At 40.1% G+C, this 19,888-nt stretch overlaps 1 protein-coding gene across 2 annotated transcripts in view; it reads left to right on the plus strand.

The window, feature by feature from the left end:
• LAMA3 (laminin subunit alpha 3) overlaps positions 1-19,888 on the plus strand; it is a 183,752-nt gene that overhangs the window by 105,716 nt on the left and 58,148 nt on the right. For both annotated transcript variants that reach the window (XM_075213429.1, XM_075213427.1), the window contains exons 29-38: positions 799-970; positions 3,765-3,891; positions 3,973-4,112; positions 5,747-5,862; positions 7,953-8,164; positions 10,345-10,549; positions 11,782-11,926; positions 13,413-13,553; positions 18,034-18,195; positions 19,224-19,325. In XM_075213429.1, coding sequence (XP_075069530.1) covers positions 799-970; positions 3,765-3,891; positions 3,973-4,112; positions 5,747-5,862; positions 7,953-8,164; positions 10,345-10,549; positions 11,782-11,926; positions 13,413-13,553; positions 18,034-18,195; positions 19,224-19,325 — 1,522 coding nt within the window. The remainder of the gene's footprint in view (positions 1-798; positions 971-3,764; positions 3,892-3,972; positions 4,113-5,746; positions 5,863-7,952; positions 8,165-10,344; positions 10,550-11,781; positions 11,927-13,412; positions 13,554-18,033; positions 18,196-19,223; positions 19,326-19,888) is intronic.

Raw genomic sequence — 19,888 nt, forward strand, 5'->3', positions numbered from 1 at the left:
TAAAACTAGCAGAGACAACAAGAGGCCATTATCAGTGATGTATAATAAAGTCAGGAATTGGGGGACAAGATCTGTAGGTAAGAGTGTAATACATCCAATTGTAATTGGTACTGAATGTACTGTGTCAGCGTATCAACTTGTACCATCCATCTCATAGTTCGTCTTTTCAGGGATAATCTGATTAGATGATTAATTTAGGAATCTCTTCCAGAACATTTCCCTGTACCATTTACCCATTTACAGCTTGATGTTCTTATATAATTTGTAGAGAGTCCTGTACTATGAATCTAGTTTACAAGAGAATTCAGTGCCTGATCCTTACACCAGCAGCTATTGTAAAGCTGAAGGAGAACCCATTTATAAATATCAATTTGTACTCAAGCCACTTTATCAAATAAGACTGGAAGAGTTCTCTTTTAACCCAGATACAACATTTAGGGCTTGCTCGCACTTCTCTGCTATTGATGCACTTCATTTAAACAGCTCCAATGGAAGCCTTGGGTCTCATGCACTGTTACATTGCATTAATGAGCCTTTTTTCTTGGGGGCGGGGTGTTTTGGTGTGTGTGTGTGTGTGTGTGTGTGTGTATGTGTATATATATATATATATATATATATATATATATGTATATGTATACTTTGTGGGTTGCCCCATTGGTTGCTCTAATGTCTACCTTGTGTCACATATTGCTGCAGTTTTACTACATTAAAAGTTCACATGTCTAAATTTGTTTAAAATTGTAAGAAATATTGTGAAAAGTTGTCAGCCCTGGTTCTAATTTTATTGTTGTTTTGAAGCCCGTCTTGTATCCAGTCTTCAGTCTGTGGAACTCTACCTCTGGCTTTGTTTCTGGACTCTTTCAAAGATGCTAGATATTCGGATGGCCAGAAGAACATCGTACAAGAGCCTGTCCCTGGCCAGGGACTTCCTGGTCAACCAGGCAACAGAGTTTTGCTGAAATCACCACAGGTATTTCTTTTCCTTTAAAGTGTAACTGAACCTGACAAAAAATATTCTGACATGATGTAGAGTGGTATCAACTCTACCTTTTTATTTTGCCGTCCCTAAAAGTCAGAAAAGACTTAATTAATTAGAAATTCAGAAGTTGCTCATTGCCCACTGCCATATCTATGTGCATAACAGTGTTAATAGTATAGTTTAGATACAATACTCCGAATAGGGGCAGTGAGCGCAGTATTTATCATTATATCAGTATAGAAAAAAATGACTTTAAATTTACTTTATCTCCAATAGCCAATCTAACAAATAATATATGTTAAGATACTGGCTTGATATTAAAATTACATTTATTACTAAACACACAAATATGAATTAAAAAGAAAATAATTATTTGTTGTTGGTTAGATTTGTAACAATATTCATTCATATTCAAGTATATTGTTCCCCAACAAATTATATTAGTTCCTAAATTATAAATTGTCCCATGAAGATATATAATCAAACCTGTAGAGTATAACACTTTGGATATAATGTGTTGATTAAGAGAGGACGTTTGGTTGTATCTTAGATGGGATGAAATATACTCTGATTAAAATGAGGATCCATGGGGCCTTGGAGCCCAAAAGGATACTTCGCTCCCCCAGTACCCCCTACTTCGACCTCATGTGAAATGTGCAGATTTAAGGAACAGGAAAATGAAGGAGGTGAAGCCAGGAAGGTTGCTCCAGTGTCTCTCATCAGGCCAGGACTGCAGATTAGTTATAAGCCACCGAGTCCACAGTGCAGAATTTATGTATTTAAATAAGACATATTTTATAGATACATGTATCTACCTTAAACTATATTTATGCTTGGTTCCCACTGTGCCTGAGTATGGTCACCATCAGTCTGCCTAGCAGATTCATGCGGAATAATTCACTGCACGTATGAGAGATTTTTGCATGCAGTGATTTGAAATAGACTTTCTGAGCTTCATTCATTAAGGAACGCAAATGCCAATATGTGTCCTATTAAATTGGACGCAGTGGACGCAAGTGTATGCAATTAATCTTCAAACGCAAAGGACACTTGCCATGGCCTACAATTTCAGGGGCTGATTGGGGAGGGGACTGGGTGTAAGCTCGTAGTCACTGTACAGTAAGGCCAAACCAAGCTTGAGCACACACAGTAGAACCGATTCAAGCTGTGGCCATCTCTTAGCTGCGTGTTTTTCTGTTGTGCCACTTGCACCAGCCACAGGTCCGGTGTAAGTGCCAACTGATAGTGATGACGGCTGTGTATGTATGCTAGAACATGTGTTTGAAATCAAGAACAGCTGTAAACATGTATTTTATGTACAGTAGATTAGATCCTGATAAATGTATTTCACTGGATAAAAAAAAAAAAAAAATAACACTTTTTTAAAAAAATATATATTTTCAAATTATTGACTATATTATTAACAGGTGACAAAAAATTCTTTTTTTTCTGTACCTTCTACTGGGACCTTATTTTCCACATATGTTGAGCATGTATCCTGTATTTTGTCAGTTGTGAGTCTCAATACCGCAAGTGTCATAGTGTAGAGCAGGACTGTCCAACCTGCGGCCCTCCAGATGTTGTGAAACTACAAGTCCCAGCATGCCCTTCCAGCTATTAACAGGTTGTCTACTGGCAAAGCATGCTGGGGCTTGTAGTTTCACAACACCTGGAGGGCCGCAGGTTGGACAGGCCTGGTGTAGAGCGTACCTACACATTTCTTTAGATCCGCTTAGTTGAATATGAACCTGCGTATGCCCGAATTATTATTATTATTATTATTAATTTTTATTTATAAGGCGCCACAAAGTATCCGTAGCGCCGTACAAGGACAAACAATGGTACAGTACAAGGTGAAACAGCACAGTACAAGTAACAGTAAGCACTATAACTCTGAGGGCTCAGGCACAGCATGAAAGAGAGGGAGGGGAAAAGTCAGTACAGGCAGGTAGCTTGGGCCCAAGAGGGTGGGCACAGATGATGGGTTAAGAGCCACTGATGGGAGCAGAGAGAAGCGAGAGGAGGCGGAGGGACCGATAGGAGGTGAGCTGAGTAGCTGGAGAGTGCAGTTAAAAGTGATGGAAACAGGAGGTAGGAGAGCTCTGCTCAAAGGAGCGTACATTCTAAAGGGAGGGGAAGACAGACAGACACATGGATGAGTTATGTGCTTTTTAAATGAATTATGTGCTTTTGAAAAAAAAACTTTTTTGTGTGCCTTATAGATGAAGCATACGCTTTATGTGGAGCCAGTGCTTTTCAATTGGCAGAGACGGCATGTGGAGGTTTTATTTTTCACTGGTGCAGAAGCAAAAAGGCAGGGAATTGGGGGAGGCGGATGAGCTAAAAAATTTATTTTGTCCTACCTGAAAAAAACAGCAAATGTATAGACCACGTAGTGTTGGCTGCTACAACTGTCACTCAAACACATAACAACCTAGGACATATCCAGCTTCATCCAATGATATTCCTGGACAGCCTTGTTCAAAGAACAAAATATAATCCCTTTTAGGGCAAGACTGAATTAAAACTCACATAAAACATGTCCCCCTGGCAAGGTTGGCTATGTATTACTCTGCTGTTGTTTTTAACCCACGTACAGTCCATTGTTTCTTTACACACTATAGTACTGTGTAAAATACCATGTTGAATTAACTTAGATTTTCCCCACCATGTCTGTCTTGTTCTAAAAATATATATATTTTTGCTTGTTAAAAATGACTGACCTTCAAAAAGAAAGTGTATCCATTATATCTTTACCTAATATGATAATTTGTCGCCTGCACAGAATCGCATCACTTTGGGCAGAAGGATTCCACATACAGGAAGATACGTCTTCATTGTCCATTACTACCAGACTCAGAATCCTGCATTTCCAGTGTCGGTGCTGGTGAATGGAGGGACACAGTGGTCAGGTAATGACGTTATACAACTCTTCTGGTATTTGTAATCTGTATTTGTTACAACAATGAAATCAACTTGTGATATTCTGCCAGGTACCTTCAATGCTTCCTATTGCCCTCACGTGTTTGGATGTCAAGATCTGGTGGTTGCAGGTAATCGGATTGGTCTTGATGTCACTAACCAAGAACTGTCAGTAACTGTGACAACTCCTCCAGAGAAGCCCCTGGTTTTGGTGAGTTTGTGAGAGGATTCGGGTCAATACCTATCAATAAGACCTGACAGCTTTCTAATCTTTAGCATTGTTTATGTTGACTTTGTACTTGGAACTCCCATTAATCATTGTGTTGGATAATTGTATTTATGTGTACTGATTTATGCTGTTGGAAGGGCACGTATAACACCATGGCATAGTTGCCAACTATTCCAAATTTCTAGGGACAGTGACAGGTGTTCAATATTTGTCCCAGAAAATATTTTGTCCCTATTTTATCAATATTTCTGAACATTTCCTCTATAGCATCTTGGATGCAATTATAACTATGTATTTCTTCTAGCTTTATGATTTAATATGTATTAAGTATAATTATTACAAATACCAAGGAGTGGCATTAAATTAATGTTCATTGAACATTGTCCTGAAGAAGTGTTATGACCACCAGTGTGTCATAAACTTGTAGAACTAGCAGAAGAGGTCTTCACCTATAGCAGCCGCCTTTCCCATAGAGACTGGTTATGCTCACAGGTACTCGGATGTTCCCAGGTCTTACACTCAGTGTAGTACAAGTTTATGGTCACACAGCGGCACACAGGAACGGGAGGTAATACACAGAGTAGGGACAGGCCAGAGGTCTGCGGACTGGACAGAGCACAGGCAGTGACGTCTGGTACAAGCAGGATCAGGGCCACAGGCAAAGGTTCAGAGTCCGGGTACAGGCAGAAGGTCAGGGTCACAGGCAACGGTTCAGAGTCCAGGTACAGACAGAAGGTCAGGGTCACAGGCAACGGTTCAGAGTCTGGGTACAGGCAGAAGGTCAGGGTCACAGGCAAAGGTTCAGAGTCCGGGTACAGTCTGAAGGTCAGGGCAACAGGCAAAGGTCATACACAGAAAAGCAATCCAAGGTTTATCACCAACACAGCACAGAAGCAGGTAGCAAACTGGAACAGAACGCTATAACCGGCAGTGAGGCTCAGTCCTTACTGCCTTAAGTAGTACTGGTGGCCAATGAACATGTAGTGTGCCCAGCTGCATAATCAGCCAGGTGGCTGTAAGAACTTAACCTAATCAGCCATAGTCCTTCGCGCGCCCGGATGTTTGACAGCTGGCCGGATGCGGCGGCAGGGAGCCTCAAGCATCCTGTTTGTTCCCTAGGCAACCAGGACAAGGAGGCCCGGAAGTGACGTCCCGGTCGTCATGGAGACGGCCGGGACGCCAGCAACAGGAGGCAGTGAGTCTCGGCGGTGCCCGCGGCTGCTAAAAAGAGGAATGTAGTGCACATTTAAATTGCTCCAAACCTATATATGCTTTGATGTATCTGTCCAGTATATTCAAATGCTGACAACTATATTATAGGCTGATGTAGATGGATGTAATTCTTATAGACGTTCCGTCTCTGGTGTGCTCTATGTATTGTGTAGATCACAGTGGGTGATCTTTTATTTATGAATATGTGGGACTTGTCTTGTAGAGTTTTTTTTTACTTTTGCTGTTCTGTAGCCATTCACTTGTTTTAATTGATTTTTCATGTTATCAGTAGGTATTTGTGCTTTTTTTTTTAGTATTCTTTTGAATATGTATTATCTTGATTACTGTAATATTTATAGCTTAAGCTATTCTTTGGAGCTAAAATATTATGTTTTCTCTTTCAGGAATCTATCCTACTGCTTCCAGCAGACAGTTACACACATGACCTCTTGCAGGAGAAACCGTTGGATAAATCTTTTGACTTTATTAATATATGTGGAGAAAACAGGTTCTATATTGAGTAAGGATTTTTTCCAGTAATCTCCTTGTGAACATCAATCAACAGTAAAGTAAAATTGGTTTCATTCATAGTAATTTTTCCGTATTTTGTAAATAAACACAAGAGATTACATACTGTAGCTTATTTTAAAATTCTAGTAAAATGTCTAAAAAAATACAAGAAGAATGTTAAGTGTCTAATATATATGGATTTACAATATTTTGATATAATATGGATGTTATTGTGTTGTATACACTCAGTACAGTGCAACACTCCTTGTGTCTGCCCTCCCACCACGTTCAGAAAACCCCCTTTCTTTCAATAATACTATTCAATGTTTTCTTCTATAATACAACTCATTAAGCTTAATGAGGAGAGTGAGGGGCCATCAGGACTGTCTTTACTACAGGTGGCACTTTTATGTGTTTGAAACATTATTTTTACGTTGGGCAGAGTGCACCTAGAAACATGCTTCAATCTACAACTGAAGTAGTGTCTACTCCATACTCGGCAAGAGATGCCCCCACGGTGCCCAGCTGGTTCACACTACTGCTCTTCCGCACACACCACCATCTTGCACTGTAAACCTATGTGTGTGGCAGAAGTCCAGGCAAACTTGGAGGTTGTTTTGCGCATTGTAAAGCAGGACCTCTGAGACAACATAGAATTGTATACTATGTAATAGGATAAGACAAATAACATAGTTTACTGCTAACAGGTCCAATTATTAGTTGGTTGGCCGTGATGTGATTGGCTGAAGTGTAGGAAACAACTTGTTATTGGCTGAGTATCTAATGACACTCCCAGGTCAATTCATGGACATTTGGCAGAGGGGTCTCCTTACCATTATACTGGGACCAATTTTCTTTGTTACCCTGAGCTCCCACAGCACAGGACAGCTGGAAATAGCCCTAGCACTTCTCAGCGAGGAGCTGGTAGTGCTGTTTTATGTACCCCCCTCACCTTCCCGCCTTCTTACCTATAAAGGCTCCAGCCCTGCCCTAAGGAAACTAGGGCGAATTTTCAATAGAACTGAGGGACCCCTGCAGGGCCATCTTAACAACATTATGGGCCCCCGGGCAAAGCAGTGCACTGGGGCTCCTAGATATAGATATAGATATATAGATGTATACAGATACAGATATAGATATATAGAGATAGAGATAGATAGATGTACATGCTCAGTGACCCTTGAAGGTTTTTTTTGCAGGTTTTTTTCTTTTGCAGGATTATTTATTCTCATTAAGAGCCGTGCCTATGGGGCCCCCTTGCCCGTGGGGCCCCCGGGCAGCTGCCCATCATGCCCAATGGAAAAGATGGCCCTGGACCCCTGTCTTGTCTGGTTATTGTTTCAACTATAGCAGGGGGGACCCCAGACTCATGTGCATCCTTGCATATACACCACAGTTTGATACATTCTGTGATTTGTGTTGCTTTTAAGTCCACATACCAATCCTCATTATAGTAATAAACACCCTGTTGATTATTGAAGGTGATTGAAAATTGTGTGGTGCTGCCACCTTGTGAATACGGACAGAAATTGTTGCAAACTATCCATGATAGTGTTATTAGTCATAAAGATGAGGAAGCTGCAAAACTACAAACTCACACAGTGCAAATGCTATTTTGTGTCATCATGCTCCCATTTTTGTGTGATTGTACAAATTTGCAAATGGTTTCACATGTCAAGTTGACGGGAATTAAAAATTGCTGCTACCTCTGAATGGGATTGGGCAGGAGTCACCACACTGGGCACCATCATACAAAAAATACATTTACAGTATCAGTGTCCATTTAAGTGAACATCCATACTTTATATTAAGCGCCTATACTTTCAAAGAGACAGCTTTTACATCAACGGGGCTTAGTTCATATGGGAAAGTACACAAATACCCCATGTAATACACCATGTAATACCCCATGTAATACACCATGTAATAAAGACATTAAAATGCACAAATGTGACACATATAATAACGATAGTCCCAATGTCCCTTCTCTCCTCTCTCTCTTGCTCTATCGCAGTCACTAGTGCCCTGAGACAGTATAATTTGAATTTGGAAGTTATGTTATACTTGGACGTTAAGACAACATTTTTTTTTCCCCGACAGTCCACTTACCTCGCCTGAATTCTGTAGAGATTCTGCAAGATCCCTGGTGGCTTATTATAACAATGGAGCATTACCGTGCAGATGCCATGTAGAGGGAGCCACAAGCCAAGATTGCAATCCAGCTGGAGGACAGTGCAGCTGCAGACCTAATATCATTGGTAGAACTTGTAGCCAATGTGCTACTGGTTACTATGGATTTCCACATTGCAGACGTGAGTTTACATTGGCATTATGAACCCTGCGCTACAAGTCACTGCAGAATACACTGAAATACTTGCACGGCTAACATGGTTATATTAAGTATCTGCTCTGTACTTCACTTTTCACCTTTCCTTGAGCTTGGATCAAACATGGGACAACCTAGGAACAGTTTCTCCTGGACAATTAGTCACATTGGGGTTTGGATGGTTCTTATTTTAGTGTTTACACTGGCTATACATATGTTTTATAGATGGCTAGGATAGTAAACAGAGTATACAGGCCCCAGGCAACGCTCCTTTAAATCACCCCACTCTGTCCCATCTGTAACAAATAGAAACAGTTCAATGTATGATTAAATGTTTCCATTGTGTAACTGATAACTTATCAATATGCATTTGTATGTTAGCCCATTGTTTACTGTGTATAAGCTGTAAATAATATATGATTATGGATGTATAGTAAATGAGCAGAGTGTCATCTCTACTCTTATGCCACTCGGTGACCAGGTTTATCAATTCCAGCCTGAAGACATATGGACTTAGTTTCTCAGGACACAAAGTGCTAGTTGAAATAAATCATCAAGTTCAGTGTAATGTTGTTGGCAGGTGAACGCAGGTGAGATGGATATGCACATAGAGATGATTGTTCTCTATGGAGAGACATAGAAGCAGTACATATGCGCACCTTACCAGAGTAGATGATGACTCAGGGATCATGGTAAAGTAGATGTCCTATTTTTACCAGTTTCCTCATTCATGTTGGTAAAGCACTGTCACAGTTCTAACAGAAGTGGATTCACTTTCGTCAACCTGGATTAGCACTGGCAGTAACAGAGGCGCTGAGTCTACGAACCACTGGTTTTCACCAGGGACCCCCGCAAGGAGGTTTGGGCTTAGCTGCAGGTAAGTTTGCAGGTCGCGGCCCTCTGCACTGCCACATAGCTGTATGTGGTTGCAAGATACCCATGGAGGTAATGGACAAAAAGTGAAAATACCAATACAATCACCAATAGGACATTGTGCCACCACGTGTGGCCAGTACTGCTTGTATGTGCCGTGGCATTAAGTCTACCAGTGTCTGGAATTGTATAGCAGGGATACAGCACTATAAGTCTGATTGATGATGGTGGAAAACACTGTGTAAGTTGTCATTCCTGAATATACCATAAATGCTGGACTGGGATCGATCTGGAGACTGAGAAGGCCATGACATCCACAGTTCCTCTTTAGATGGAAGCACTCTTATCCTGGTAGACACCGCTCCTGTCAGGAAAGAAATAGTATAACATGGGATGAAGATAGTCACTCAGTACCAATAAGTAGCAATTACCATTGGCTTGCCCTCCAAGGACATAACTACACCCTAACCATGCCAAGAAAATGTTCCACTGTTGAAAACAAGCACTCAGGGCTGTAGAGTTCATTAGGTTGTAACTAGAAAAGTTCTTGTGCATTTCATTTGTCAATAACATAGTGAAGGATGATTCATCTAACCATAGCACCTACCTCCACTGTTTGGTAGCCCATTCATTGTGGCCTTTGCACCACTTAACTTGCAAACACGCACTACTAGGTGTGATGAGCCATTAATGCACTGCAAGCCGACTCTGATATCCTGCTCTTTGGAATTTTTGTTGGATAACTGTTAATAAAACTGGCAGCTTGCACCACAGACTGAAATTTGCAGTCAGTTGATCTTCTGTTTTGCTTTGCACTTTGAATTAATGCAGATATCAGAATCCTGGATTCTGCACTTCTGCCCAATATTGCCCTTTGCTGATTTGTTTCCTCATAGTTACATCACCTTAGACACCATTGCTTGTGAAACATCACTCTTGGCCACTGAAGCTCCTGCTAAACATGCCCCCTCAATCACCTCTCTCTAAAAGTCAATGAGTTATAGTCTTGTAGTCATGGTAGCCATAATAAAGGTCAGCCAGGGCAGTCCAGCAGTTTTATACATGGCCATGCTGGGATGTTATTTGCCTAATTACGGCATGAGCCACACCTTTGTGGAAGCCCTGCCTTCAATATGCTTGCTGTTCCTCATGTTACCAGGTATGTCTCTCTTTTCTCCACTACATTTACATTGACATGCAGGATGATGGTTTTCCCTGGTGCATGTGTTTTAAGCAGCTGCAAATTATTTTGTGTGTAAACAATTAACAGCTTTTATATTTTTGATACTTTAGCATGCTTATGTGGTCATGGCCTGTGTGATGAAGTAACCGGCAGATGCATCTGTCCACCGCAGACTGTGCAGCCTATTTGTGAAGTCTGCAAACCACAATCATTCGGTTACCACCCTCTCTTGGGATGTGAAGGATGCAACTGTTCAGCCACAGGTGTAATACAGCCATCCCGTCCTGTGTGTGATGGAATAAGTGGACAGTGCAGGTCAGTCAAACATTTCTTCTTATTGCATTAAGACCAAACAATATTTCCTGTGATATCTTAATGATATACCTAATATTTTTATATGCATATGTATGGTCATTTAGGGCTCACTGACTTTAATATTTAATGTGCCAGTTTGGGGTGAACTATACATCATCCATGCACTTATACGGCAATCCTATAAAGTGACTATTAGACATTGCTCCTCCAATGATTATGCACACAGTAGCCTCACTTTTAAAGGCCACCACTCGGTACTTATGTTGACCAATGGCCCAGTCTTGTAGACCCTGGTGTCCTTCACATTGGCAGGAAGATCAGACACCCACCACTTTCACATGTTGCACTTCTAACCTTGAAATGGTAAATACCAAGATAGCACAGTTGTGTGTATTGGTCTAGCAGGACCATGAATTTCTTCACTCAGACATATGGCAAACCACAATCCTATTCTTTACTGTTGAGCTGACTTCTCTGCTTCTATATCATTTAGAGTTAACCACAAATACCATTACATTAGAGAACACCATGCCTGCAACAGGAGATAAATACTTCTACATGGCTCAACATCAAATTAAGAGTATTAGTTATTTAGTGAACAGCTCCCAAGTGATGGGTCTAGGACAGGGTCACTGTCCCTACATAGAATAAACACTATCTGTAGCGCTGTACAAATGTGATAGTACATGTCTTTCTAACATCTGAAAACTGCAGCACCAACTAAAGTGTTTGTTCACCCCTTTATCATAGCTGCAGAAGGGGATGGGAGGGGGTGTGAGTGACAGGACAAATCCGAAGCCTCAATATCCTTGCTTACAGCTTCATATTGGTCCTTCCGCTCTTCCCTCTTACTCAATAATGTCATATACCTCCCTCAGGCCTTTGGGAAAGGGCAAAATAGCTCCATATGGAAATGCAACTTTAAAGATAAAATTATTTTATTTATTAGGGCCTATCTCTGCTTGATTTACTTATTTATATCAGTAAACATGGGTAAGTTACATGCAATTTTTTTTTAATTCAAGTTAGTGAAAGGACTTTGCCCGCAGGGACTGACACAAATAAAGAAGTGAAAGTTGGTTGTATAAACTCTTTGTCATATAGAGGTGCGTTTTACGCATGTATTCCGGGTAGTCGTCTGCTGCTGCTGTGTTGAGAAATTCGTAATTCTCTCCAAGTTGGTCCAGCCCTATAAATGTTTTAGTGAATTTATTGTCACTTTTACCTTGCAGATGTAAGCCCAGAATATCCGGCAGGCAGTGCGATCGCTGCGCTCCAGGTTTCTTCCACTTTCCAGACTGCTTTCCCTGTGACTGCAACTCACATGGGACAGAGCCTCAGGTCTGCAACCATCATTCTGGGGCCTGTCTGTGCAAGGTACAGTAACAGAACTGACCGGTCACTTCTCTCTTTCTGGAACATGGAGTAAACTGTGAGCCTCACTACACTGCGTCAATTAAAGCATGAGAATATATTTACAGACCAAGCACCACATAAAAAATGTGCCTTGAATGGTGTAGGATGGAGGTGTTATTATTCAATACACTCTTGTGTTTCCAAATACCAATTACTTATTCTAAACAGGTGATAGCCCTATCATACTAATGTATTAATTTGACATTATACAATAGCAAGATAAGGTAAACCAACCTCCCTGTTAAAAGATACAGAATGCAAATAAATGTTCTGAAGCATTTAGTAACTAGCTTGCCAAAATAAAGCCTAGTGTCTCGTCTGATATATAAAGTGTGTACATTTAATGAATAATATCTAAAATTGTTGCATTCTCTGTGCTTGCCTAATAACTCACTGCTCTGTCATGTCTTGAATGTACCATTCATGCTCTAATCTGTATTTTATGCAATTAGTTTAATCCTGGTAGAAACTGTAATGATTGGTGAAGCTTAAAACATTTCTAACATCTTACAAAACATAGCGGAATCTCTCCAAACAAATGATGAATGTAGATTCTGCACTCTTTATTTTGCTGTTCTAGGATAATATTTCTATGCCATCCCATGTAACACCTCTACCAAATTCTTATTCTTATTGCATCCTTCATGTAGAACATTAGCAAGTGTAAATCATTTAACTCAATCAGAGGCCATGGTTACATGTAAAAATGCTTGTTATAGTGTATAGTAAATAAACAAAGTATGTGCAACTCCTGATTCTCAGACATCTTAGGCCCAGGCCTATGTGGCTTTTCTACAAAGCCAGGCCCCATAAATAGTGGAGTCTAAGCTAGAGGGGTAACCTGTCTTCTGGTGCAAATTTCATATGGGGAATTTGGAGCAAGTTACATAAATGACAATCTGTAGCAGTTTATAATGGTTTTATTTTTCAGTGGGCTTTAGAGACTTCTGGAAATCTTCATCCACATAAACTACTCCTGAGAATCACTTATTTGCATTCTTCATAAGAAGTAGCTTAAAACTCTCCCGATCCTTTTTCATTGATTTAGTAAAGTCTTATAACATTGTTGAAGTACATAGGGCATAGAGGAAGAAACGAATAAACATTAACAGACCACTACTTGGAGGTCTATTTACTAAACTGCGGGTTTGAAAAAGTGGAGATGTTGCCTATAGGAACCAGTCAGATTCTAGCTGTCATTTATTTAGTATATTCTACAAAATGACAGCTGGAATCTGATTGGTTGCTATAGGCATCATCTCCACTCTTTGAAAAATGCAGTTCAGTAAATATAACCCTTTGTGTTTACAGGCTCTAAAAAAGATTTATTAGTAGTACTGAAATGACAATGTGACCAGTGGCTGCAGGCTGCTAGAGAACAACACACTGTCACCTCCATTACTGGAAAAATGGACAAACAATACTCTGTGTCTTTGTCTACCTTAAGGAAAATATTCATGGTGTAAGGTGTGATGTCTGCCGCAGTGGATCGTTTCATTTTGACCCTTCTAACACCAAGGGATGCACCACTTGTTTTTGTTTTGGAGCAACTGATGTCTGCCATTCATCCAGTAAACATAGAAAAAAGGTAAATTGATCATAGCTACTGTCTTATATATCAGAATTGTATGCAGAACTGTACAAGAATTGCTCAGGCACAGTTGCCCTGCCTAAGGAAGTTTACAATCTAGTTTTTGGTGATTTATCCAAGGTCACATACAGCTGACACTGGGTTTTAAAAATGGTGTCTAGCATGTCTCTGTCATTACCGTAGGGTTAGTGTCCTTAATCACTCAGGTATTCCTTCTCTTATTAAGAACAAACCTCGCTTCACTACATACACTTCATTCGCTGTAATTAATTCAATGTACTTGGGCCGCATTTTACTAATGGTCTATTGTGCTTGTAGTTTGTACCCACCACCCTTTAGATGCAGTTTTCAGACCCATAATACTATGCAGCCTGTGCTGTTTGCTTCTTAAATTGGAGGCTTAAACGCATAATGGCAAACTGCATCAGGCTGCAGTAGTAACAGGCAGACAACAAGCATGTTGGGCTCAGTCCTCTAGTGTCTTTAAAAAGAGCAGACCCCGACCTAAGTACTTACTGTCTGTATGCTGAATAGCTCTTGGCCCTACTGGTACACCCTGCTGTTGGGTAACAGGGTGATCTGTGTATAAAAAGTGATCAGTTTAAGTCCGGGTAAGGGACTGTTATATGCTTATTTTATGTGAATTTGTTCAGTGTAAAATAAGGTGAGGGAAGAATAGGAGCAGGAAGAGGTATAGACAGACAGGAGCAGGATGGGAAGGAGAGCGGGTGCGGAGTGAGAAAGGGATTCACTTGGATTATGACAGAGGTATATGCGGGGAGAGTTGGTAGATAAAACAAACATATAGGGGAACGGAGAAGTGGCATATTGAAAATATACAGAAGAGGTGAAGAAACACAGGGGATGCATTATGGGAAGTTGAAGAGACACAAAACATATGTGAGGGAAAATGTAAGTAGACAAAGGATATGTGAGTACACAGGTGACATTAGAGGAAGGTGAAGGAGACATGAGGCAGAGGTGGCAGGACACAGGGGAAAGGTAATGGGACACAGGGTAGAGGTAGTTGGACAGAGGAGAGGTAGGGGCACAGATAGTCTAACATCATATATTATGTTTTATCATCATCACCATTTATTTTATAACGCCACTGATTCCGCAGCGCTATACAGAGAACTCGCATCAGTCCCTGCCCCATTGGAGCTCACAGTCTAAATTCCCTAACATACACACACAGAGACAGAGAGAGAGAGAGAGAGAGAGAGAGAAAGACAGACTAGGGTCAATTTTTTTTATAGCAGCCAATTAACCTACCAGTATGTTTTTGGAGTGTGGGAGGAAACCGGAGCACCCGGAGGAAACCTACGCAAACAAGGGGAGAACATACAAACTCCACACAGATAAGGCCATGGTTGGGAATTGAACTCATGACCCCAGCTTAGCCACCGTGCTGCCCTGATACTATATAGTGGTAACATGCATCTAAAATTCATTTACACTGTCAAATTCCCTACACTTCAGATGGCCTCAGCAATTCTAATTTCCCACATAGACCACTGAGTGTAAGCATGGTAAACGTTCACCTTCTGGTTTATATAGAAATCTCTTATCCTCTACAATGTCTAGATAAGAATGACCTTTAGGGAAATGCCGGTGGTGCTGAAAGCTGGTTATCATTTACTCTATGTTCATGTCTTTTGAAAGGCCTATGATTTATAAACTCTTATCATGATATATCTTGCCACCAAGGAACACTTCTTTCTGTAGTCACCATCTTGTTTGTTGAGTGTGAGAGTATTTTGTGGGATTGTTATTATTACTTTCCCCTTAATACTCACTACTCTACTCTTTTTGAATAAATGTATCAATTTAGGCGCAGGCAGGATTTTATATGTTACACCTGAGATGGGGATCCTGTGTGCTCTCATCTGCTGTCTCTATTGGATACCTTTAATTGGCTATAAATATTAATTGCAAGCCGCGGATCTGTCTCTAAACGTCTAAATGTGTAGAGTCTTCACATCTAAAAATATATTATTAAGGAACATTTCCTACGCCCTCATCAATGTGTGAGCTGGAGCTCTGCTTGTTACTGACTTGCCCAAAGCAAAACTTTATTTCCTCATTCATCTTTGGACTTTTATGCTTAAAAATATCAATCTTAATCATTACCAGAATTAATTTCCAAGTACAAGGTACCAGTATATGATCACATATGGCACTAATGTATGGAAAACAAATAATGAAATCATTAACTGCACTGTGGATGGCATAGTCTTGATTTGGGCAGGTTACTTTTGTAAACACTCTACATAGTATTTGTATATTTTAAATGTTAAGATTCAGCACATTCAGGAACATGTAAAGACAGATCCACAATGAAACCCACAGAAACAATTGTTTGCAGTTTTCATAAAGAGACAGTGTAAGGACTGGTCTGTAATTTGGATCCTCTCTGCCTCTGGTGATGACACTCACTCCATCGATGTGTGATGTCCTTGGCCTCCAGCAGAGGCTCCTGCAATGAGGCTTGGTGGTCCTTCTTAAAAGGAAAATATTCTAGCTATCATTATTTAGTATATTCTAGAAAATGATAGCTAGAATCCGATTGGTTGCTATGGGCAACACCTCTACTTTTTCTTTTTAGAAGGTTTGATAAATCTACGCCCTTGGAGTTCACTGCCAGGAGGTCCCAGACGCCAGAGGAGTCTCATCTGGAGGCTGCTGAAAATCTAGAGCAAAGCCAGAATGCAGAAAGAAGAAAGATTTCAGGGGCAGACAATAGTGTAGGTTTACTGATCATATACTGAAGTCTAACAAACATTCTTTTCTTCCTAGTTGCTAGAAATTAGAACCGTGAGGGGCATCCAACCTTCAAAGGGGCCGCGCAGAGGAAAGAGGGAGAGCACAGTGTCATGTGACCTACCTGCACCGTGCAGCGGAGGTCATGTGATGCTGCCCCTGTTCTTATATGGTCATATTAGAATGGAGCAGTCAGCTGGGGGGAAGGGGCGCAAGTGAAGGCCTGGTTGTTGCCTACCACTGGGATAGAACTATATCCCTTTTTGTTAAATACATTATTAAGTTGCAAAATGTATGTAAACTGAAAGTTTGTAAAAATTCAAAGCTGAACTCACTTTCATATTGTTAGTTTATTTATTCACTAAAATCATGCAAATTCATCATGTTGTTCATCCTAGATTGGGAGACTTGAGGGAGGGTTGGCTAATTATTGGCAGACTGTCTGAGATCATCTTGTCTGCTAATAATATAACTACAGTTACCTTCAAGTTTGTGCTTATCCCAGGGAAGTCTGATTTTCATGGATTAAGAAATACTTTGTTGCGGTTTGTGTGTTTCGAATTATGGGCATGACTCATGAAATATTAATGATTACAGCAGTAATTGTGTTTATTTTAACTACAGTCAAAACAGCTACTGATTTGATGAGTTTATAAAAGTGCTTCCTGTATGTGAAGAAAATGTGGTATCTTAATAAATGTTGAAGAATAGAGACTGACACCCACCACAGTGAATTGCACCGCAAACGTCTTGTAATGTTACATAAGTGTTTTACACCATTATATCTCTATAGATGGTGTCTGCATAACCTGTAGTTGTGCTTTAAGATTGCATTGACAAAATGCCAGTGCTATGTTGCCGCTGGTTTCAGTGATCTTACATTTATATTCCATGCACGTATGGGATCAGGCCATAGATGTGATTATCGACTGTGGTTAACTTGTCCTTTTTACTGCCAGAGGCAGTGGTGCTGTTATTGTAACATGGTATCGTTTCTATTGCTTGAAGAAACACCATCATGAAACTAATTGTTATACCTTATGTGTTGAATTTTATGGCATTGACAATTATCAATGTTATAACAATCAAATAGCATTTTTTTCTCTCTTACTGATTTTGGATCACTGGTTGTGCAGGTTCACTGGGGTTATCCCTTGCTCCTTTCACGTATGGTAAAGCATCGCTGAATATCGCAACCAGCTGCATCAATAGAACAGTAAACACTAAAGGGTCATTGTATTGAACTGCGGTTTTGTCAAATTGACGACTTTCGGCAATTTTAATGGCCATTTTTAAAATGAAATTTTACTAAAGTCAAAAATAATCGAGTTTTGCCTTTCATAAAATTGCTGTTTTAATATGCCCACCAAAATCGCCGAAAGTTGTCAATTTTGAAAAACCACAGTCTAATACTTTTGCCCCTAAGGGGTATATTTACTAAACTGCGGGTTTGAAAAAGTGGAGATGTTGCCTATAGCAACCAATCAGATTCTAGCTGTTATTTATTTAGTACATTCTACAAAATTACAGCTAGAATCTGATTGGTTGCTATAGGCAACATCTCCACTTTTTGAAACCCGCAGATTAGTAAATATACCCCTAAGTCTTTTTGCTGTATTTCTCTTCACACAAAATCTGCCAACCCATTGCTTTTAAATGTTGTGCATAATATTTATTCTCTATATTTGGTATACTTTATGTTTCCTTTGATAAGTTTGCAGATATGAGGTCCTGGCGTCTTGAGACATCAGATGACACCAGAGTAGATTTCACTTTCAATCCAGGCAGTAACAGTGTTGTAGCCGATGTGCAAGAGTTACCCCTGTCTGTGCACAGTCTGCATTGGGTGGCACCAGAGTCATACTTGGGAGAGCGGGTAAGCAGATACAGACGGTACCGTTTTATAACTGGTACTTGTGCTTTGTTTTTGGCTGTCATTTTAGCAATCACTTAAAAATTATTTTAAATGAAACAAGACAATGAAAGACTTGAAATTATTTACAGCTATATACACATTTTTCTTGTGACTTTTTTTTGTATATAATGATGTTTTGAGTTATTTTAAAATCTATAAAAGAAAAGACTCAATAATTATGCACAGTTTACCAATTGGTTACACAAAGTTGCATTTCTGGTTGTTATAGGCCATATTCCAAACAATCCATGACACTGCTTATGTCCTTATCGGCCTATTTACATAAGTGTGCGTTAATGAAGCCGGAGTACAAGTAAGCTGTCTTACTGTGTTCAGATACAGTCTGTCTTACTGTGTTCGGATACAGTCTGTCTTGCTGTGCTCGGATACAGTCTGTCTTGCTGTGCTCGGATACAGTCTGTCTTGCTGTGCTCGGATACAGTCTGTCTTGCTGTGCTCGGATACAGTCTGTCTTGCTGTGTTCGAATACAGTCTGTCTTGCTGTGTTCGAATACAGTCTGTCTTGCTGTGTTCGAATACAGTCTGTCCTGCTGTGTTCGGATACAGTCTGTCTAACTGTGTTCGGATACAGTCTGTATAACTGTTCGGATACAGTCTATCTAACTGTGTTTCGGATACAGTCTGTCTTACTGTGTTCGGATACAGTCTGTCTTGCTGTGTTCGGATACAGTCTGTCTTGCTGTGTTCGGATACAGTCTGTCTTGCTGTGTTCGGATACAGTCTGTCTTGCTGTGTTTGGATACAGGCTAGTAGTACACAGTGCATACAGGATGACCAGTTCTGTAATAAATGTATCTTACAATGTTCCTGGCAGCTTCTGATTACTGCATTTTGTGCATATTGTCTTGGGCATATATTGGCATGTCAAACTGGCATCATTTATAGCACATCAATCCACTCTAGTGTAGTCCATATTAACTAAAATAGTGACTATAGGAGATTAATACTGTTTATTTTATTGTCAATAGATTTCTTCATACGGAGGCTATCTGACATACCAGCTGAAGTCTTTTGGCTTACCCAGCGAAGGCATGGTCCTGTTAGACAAGCGACCAGATGTTCAATTAACAGTAAGTAGATGCTTGACTGCATTCTGTAAAGAACAAAATAAAAACTGAATATAAGAATTATCCTAAACATGTAATTATGATGCAATGCTATATGTGTATAATAATGCTTTGCTGAAGGTCTTCTACCACATTTTGAGACACAAAATTATATGTTGTTTGTGCAAGTCGAGATTTTCTGCTGCAGTAGTTGTGATAAGCCGTACGATAGTCATTTATATGTTAGAGCTCAACTGTTAGCGGCCACAGACTGTCAGACACAATTATGAATCTCAGCATTCTAAACATTCCTGCTCAGCTATGTTCTGCCACAATTCAATGCTTCATTAACTCCTTTCAGATTGACCAGCGCACCAATAGATTACACTGCAATTTACATGAGAAGTGAGTTGTAGTGTACATGGCAATCATACTGTAATAAAGTGACAGATCATGGTGTAAAGTTACATTGTAGTCACTTGCAACAGTCGGTTAATAATAATTCTGAATATTGCTGTTGGCTGTTAGTCCGTCATGTGTACGCCCAGGTGACTGAGGATATTGTACAATGTTGTACAATAACTCAC

The sequence above is a fragment of the Mixophyes fleayi genome, chromosome 5 (assembly GCF_038048845.1).
Source record: "Mixophyes fleayi isolate aMixFle1 chromosome 5, aMixFle1.hap1, whole genome shotgun sequence".
Taxonomy (NCBI): Eukaryota; Metazoa; Chordata; class Amphibia; order Anura; family Limnodynastidae; genus Mixophyes; species Mixophyes fleayi.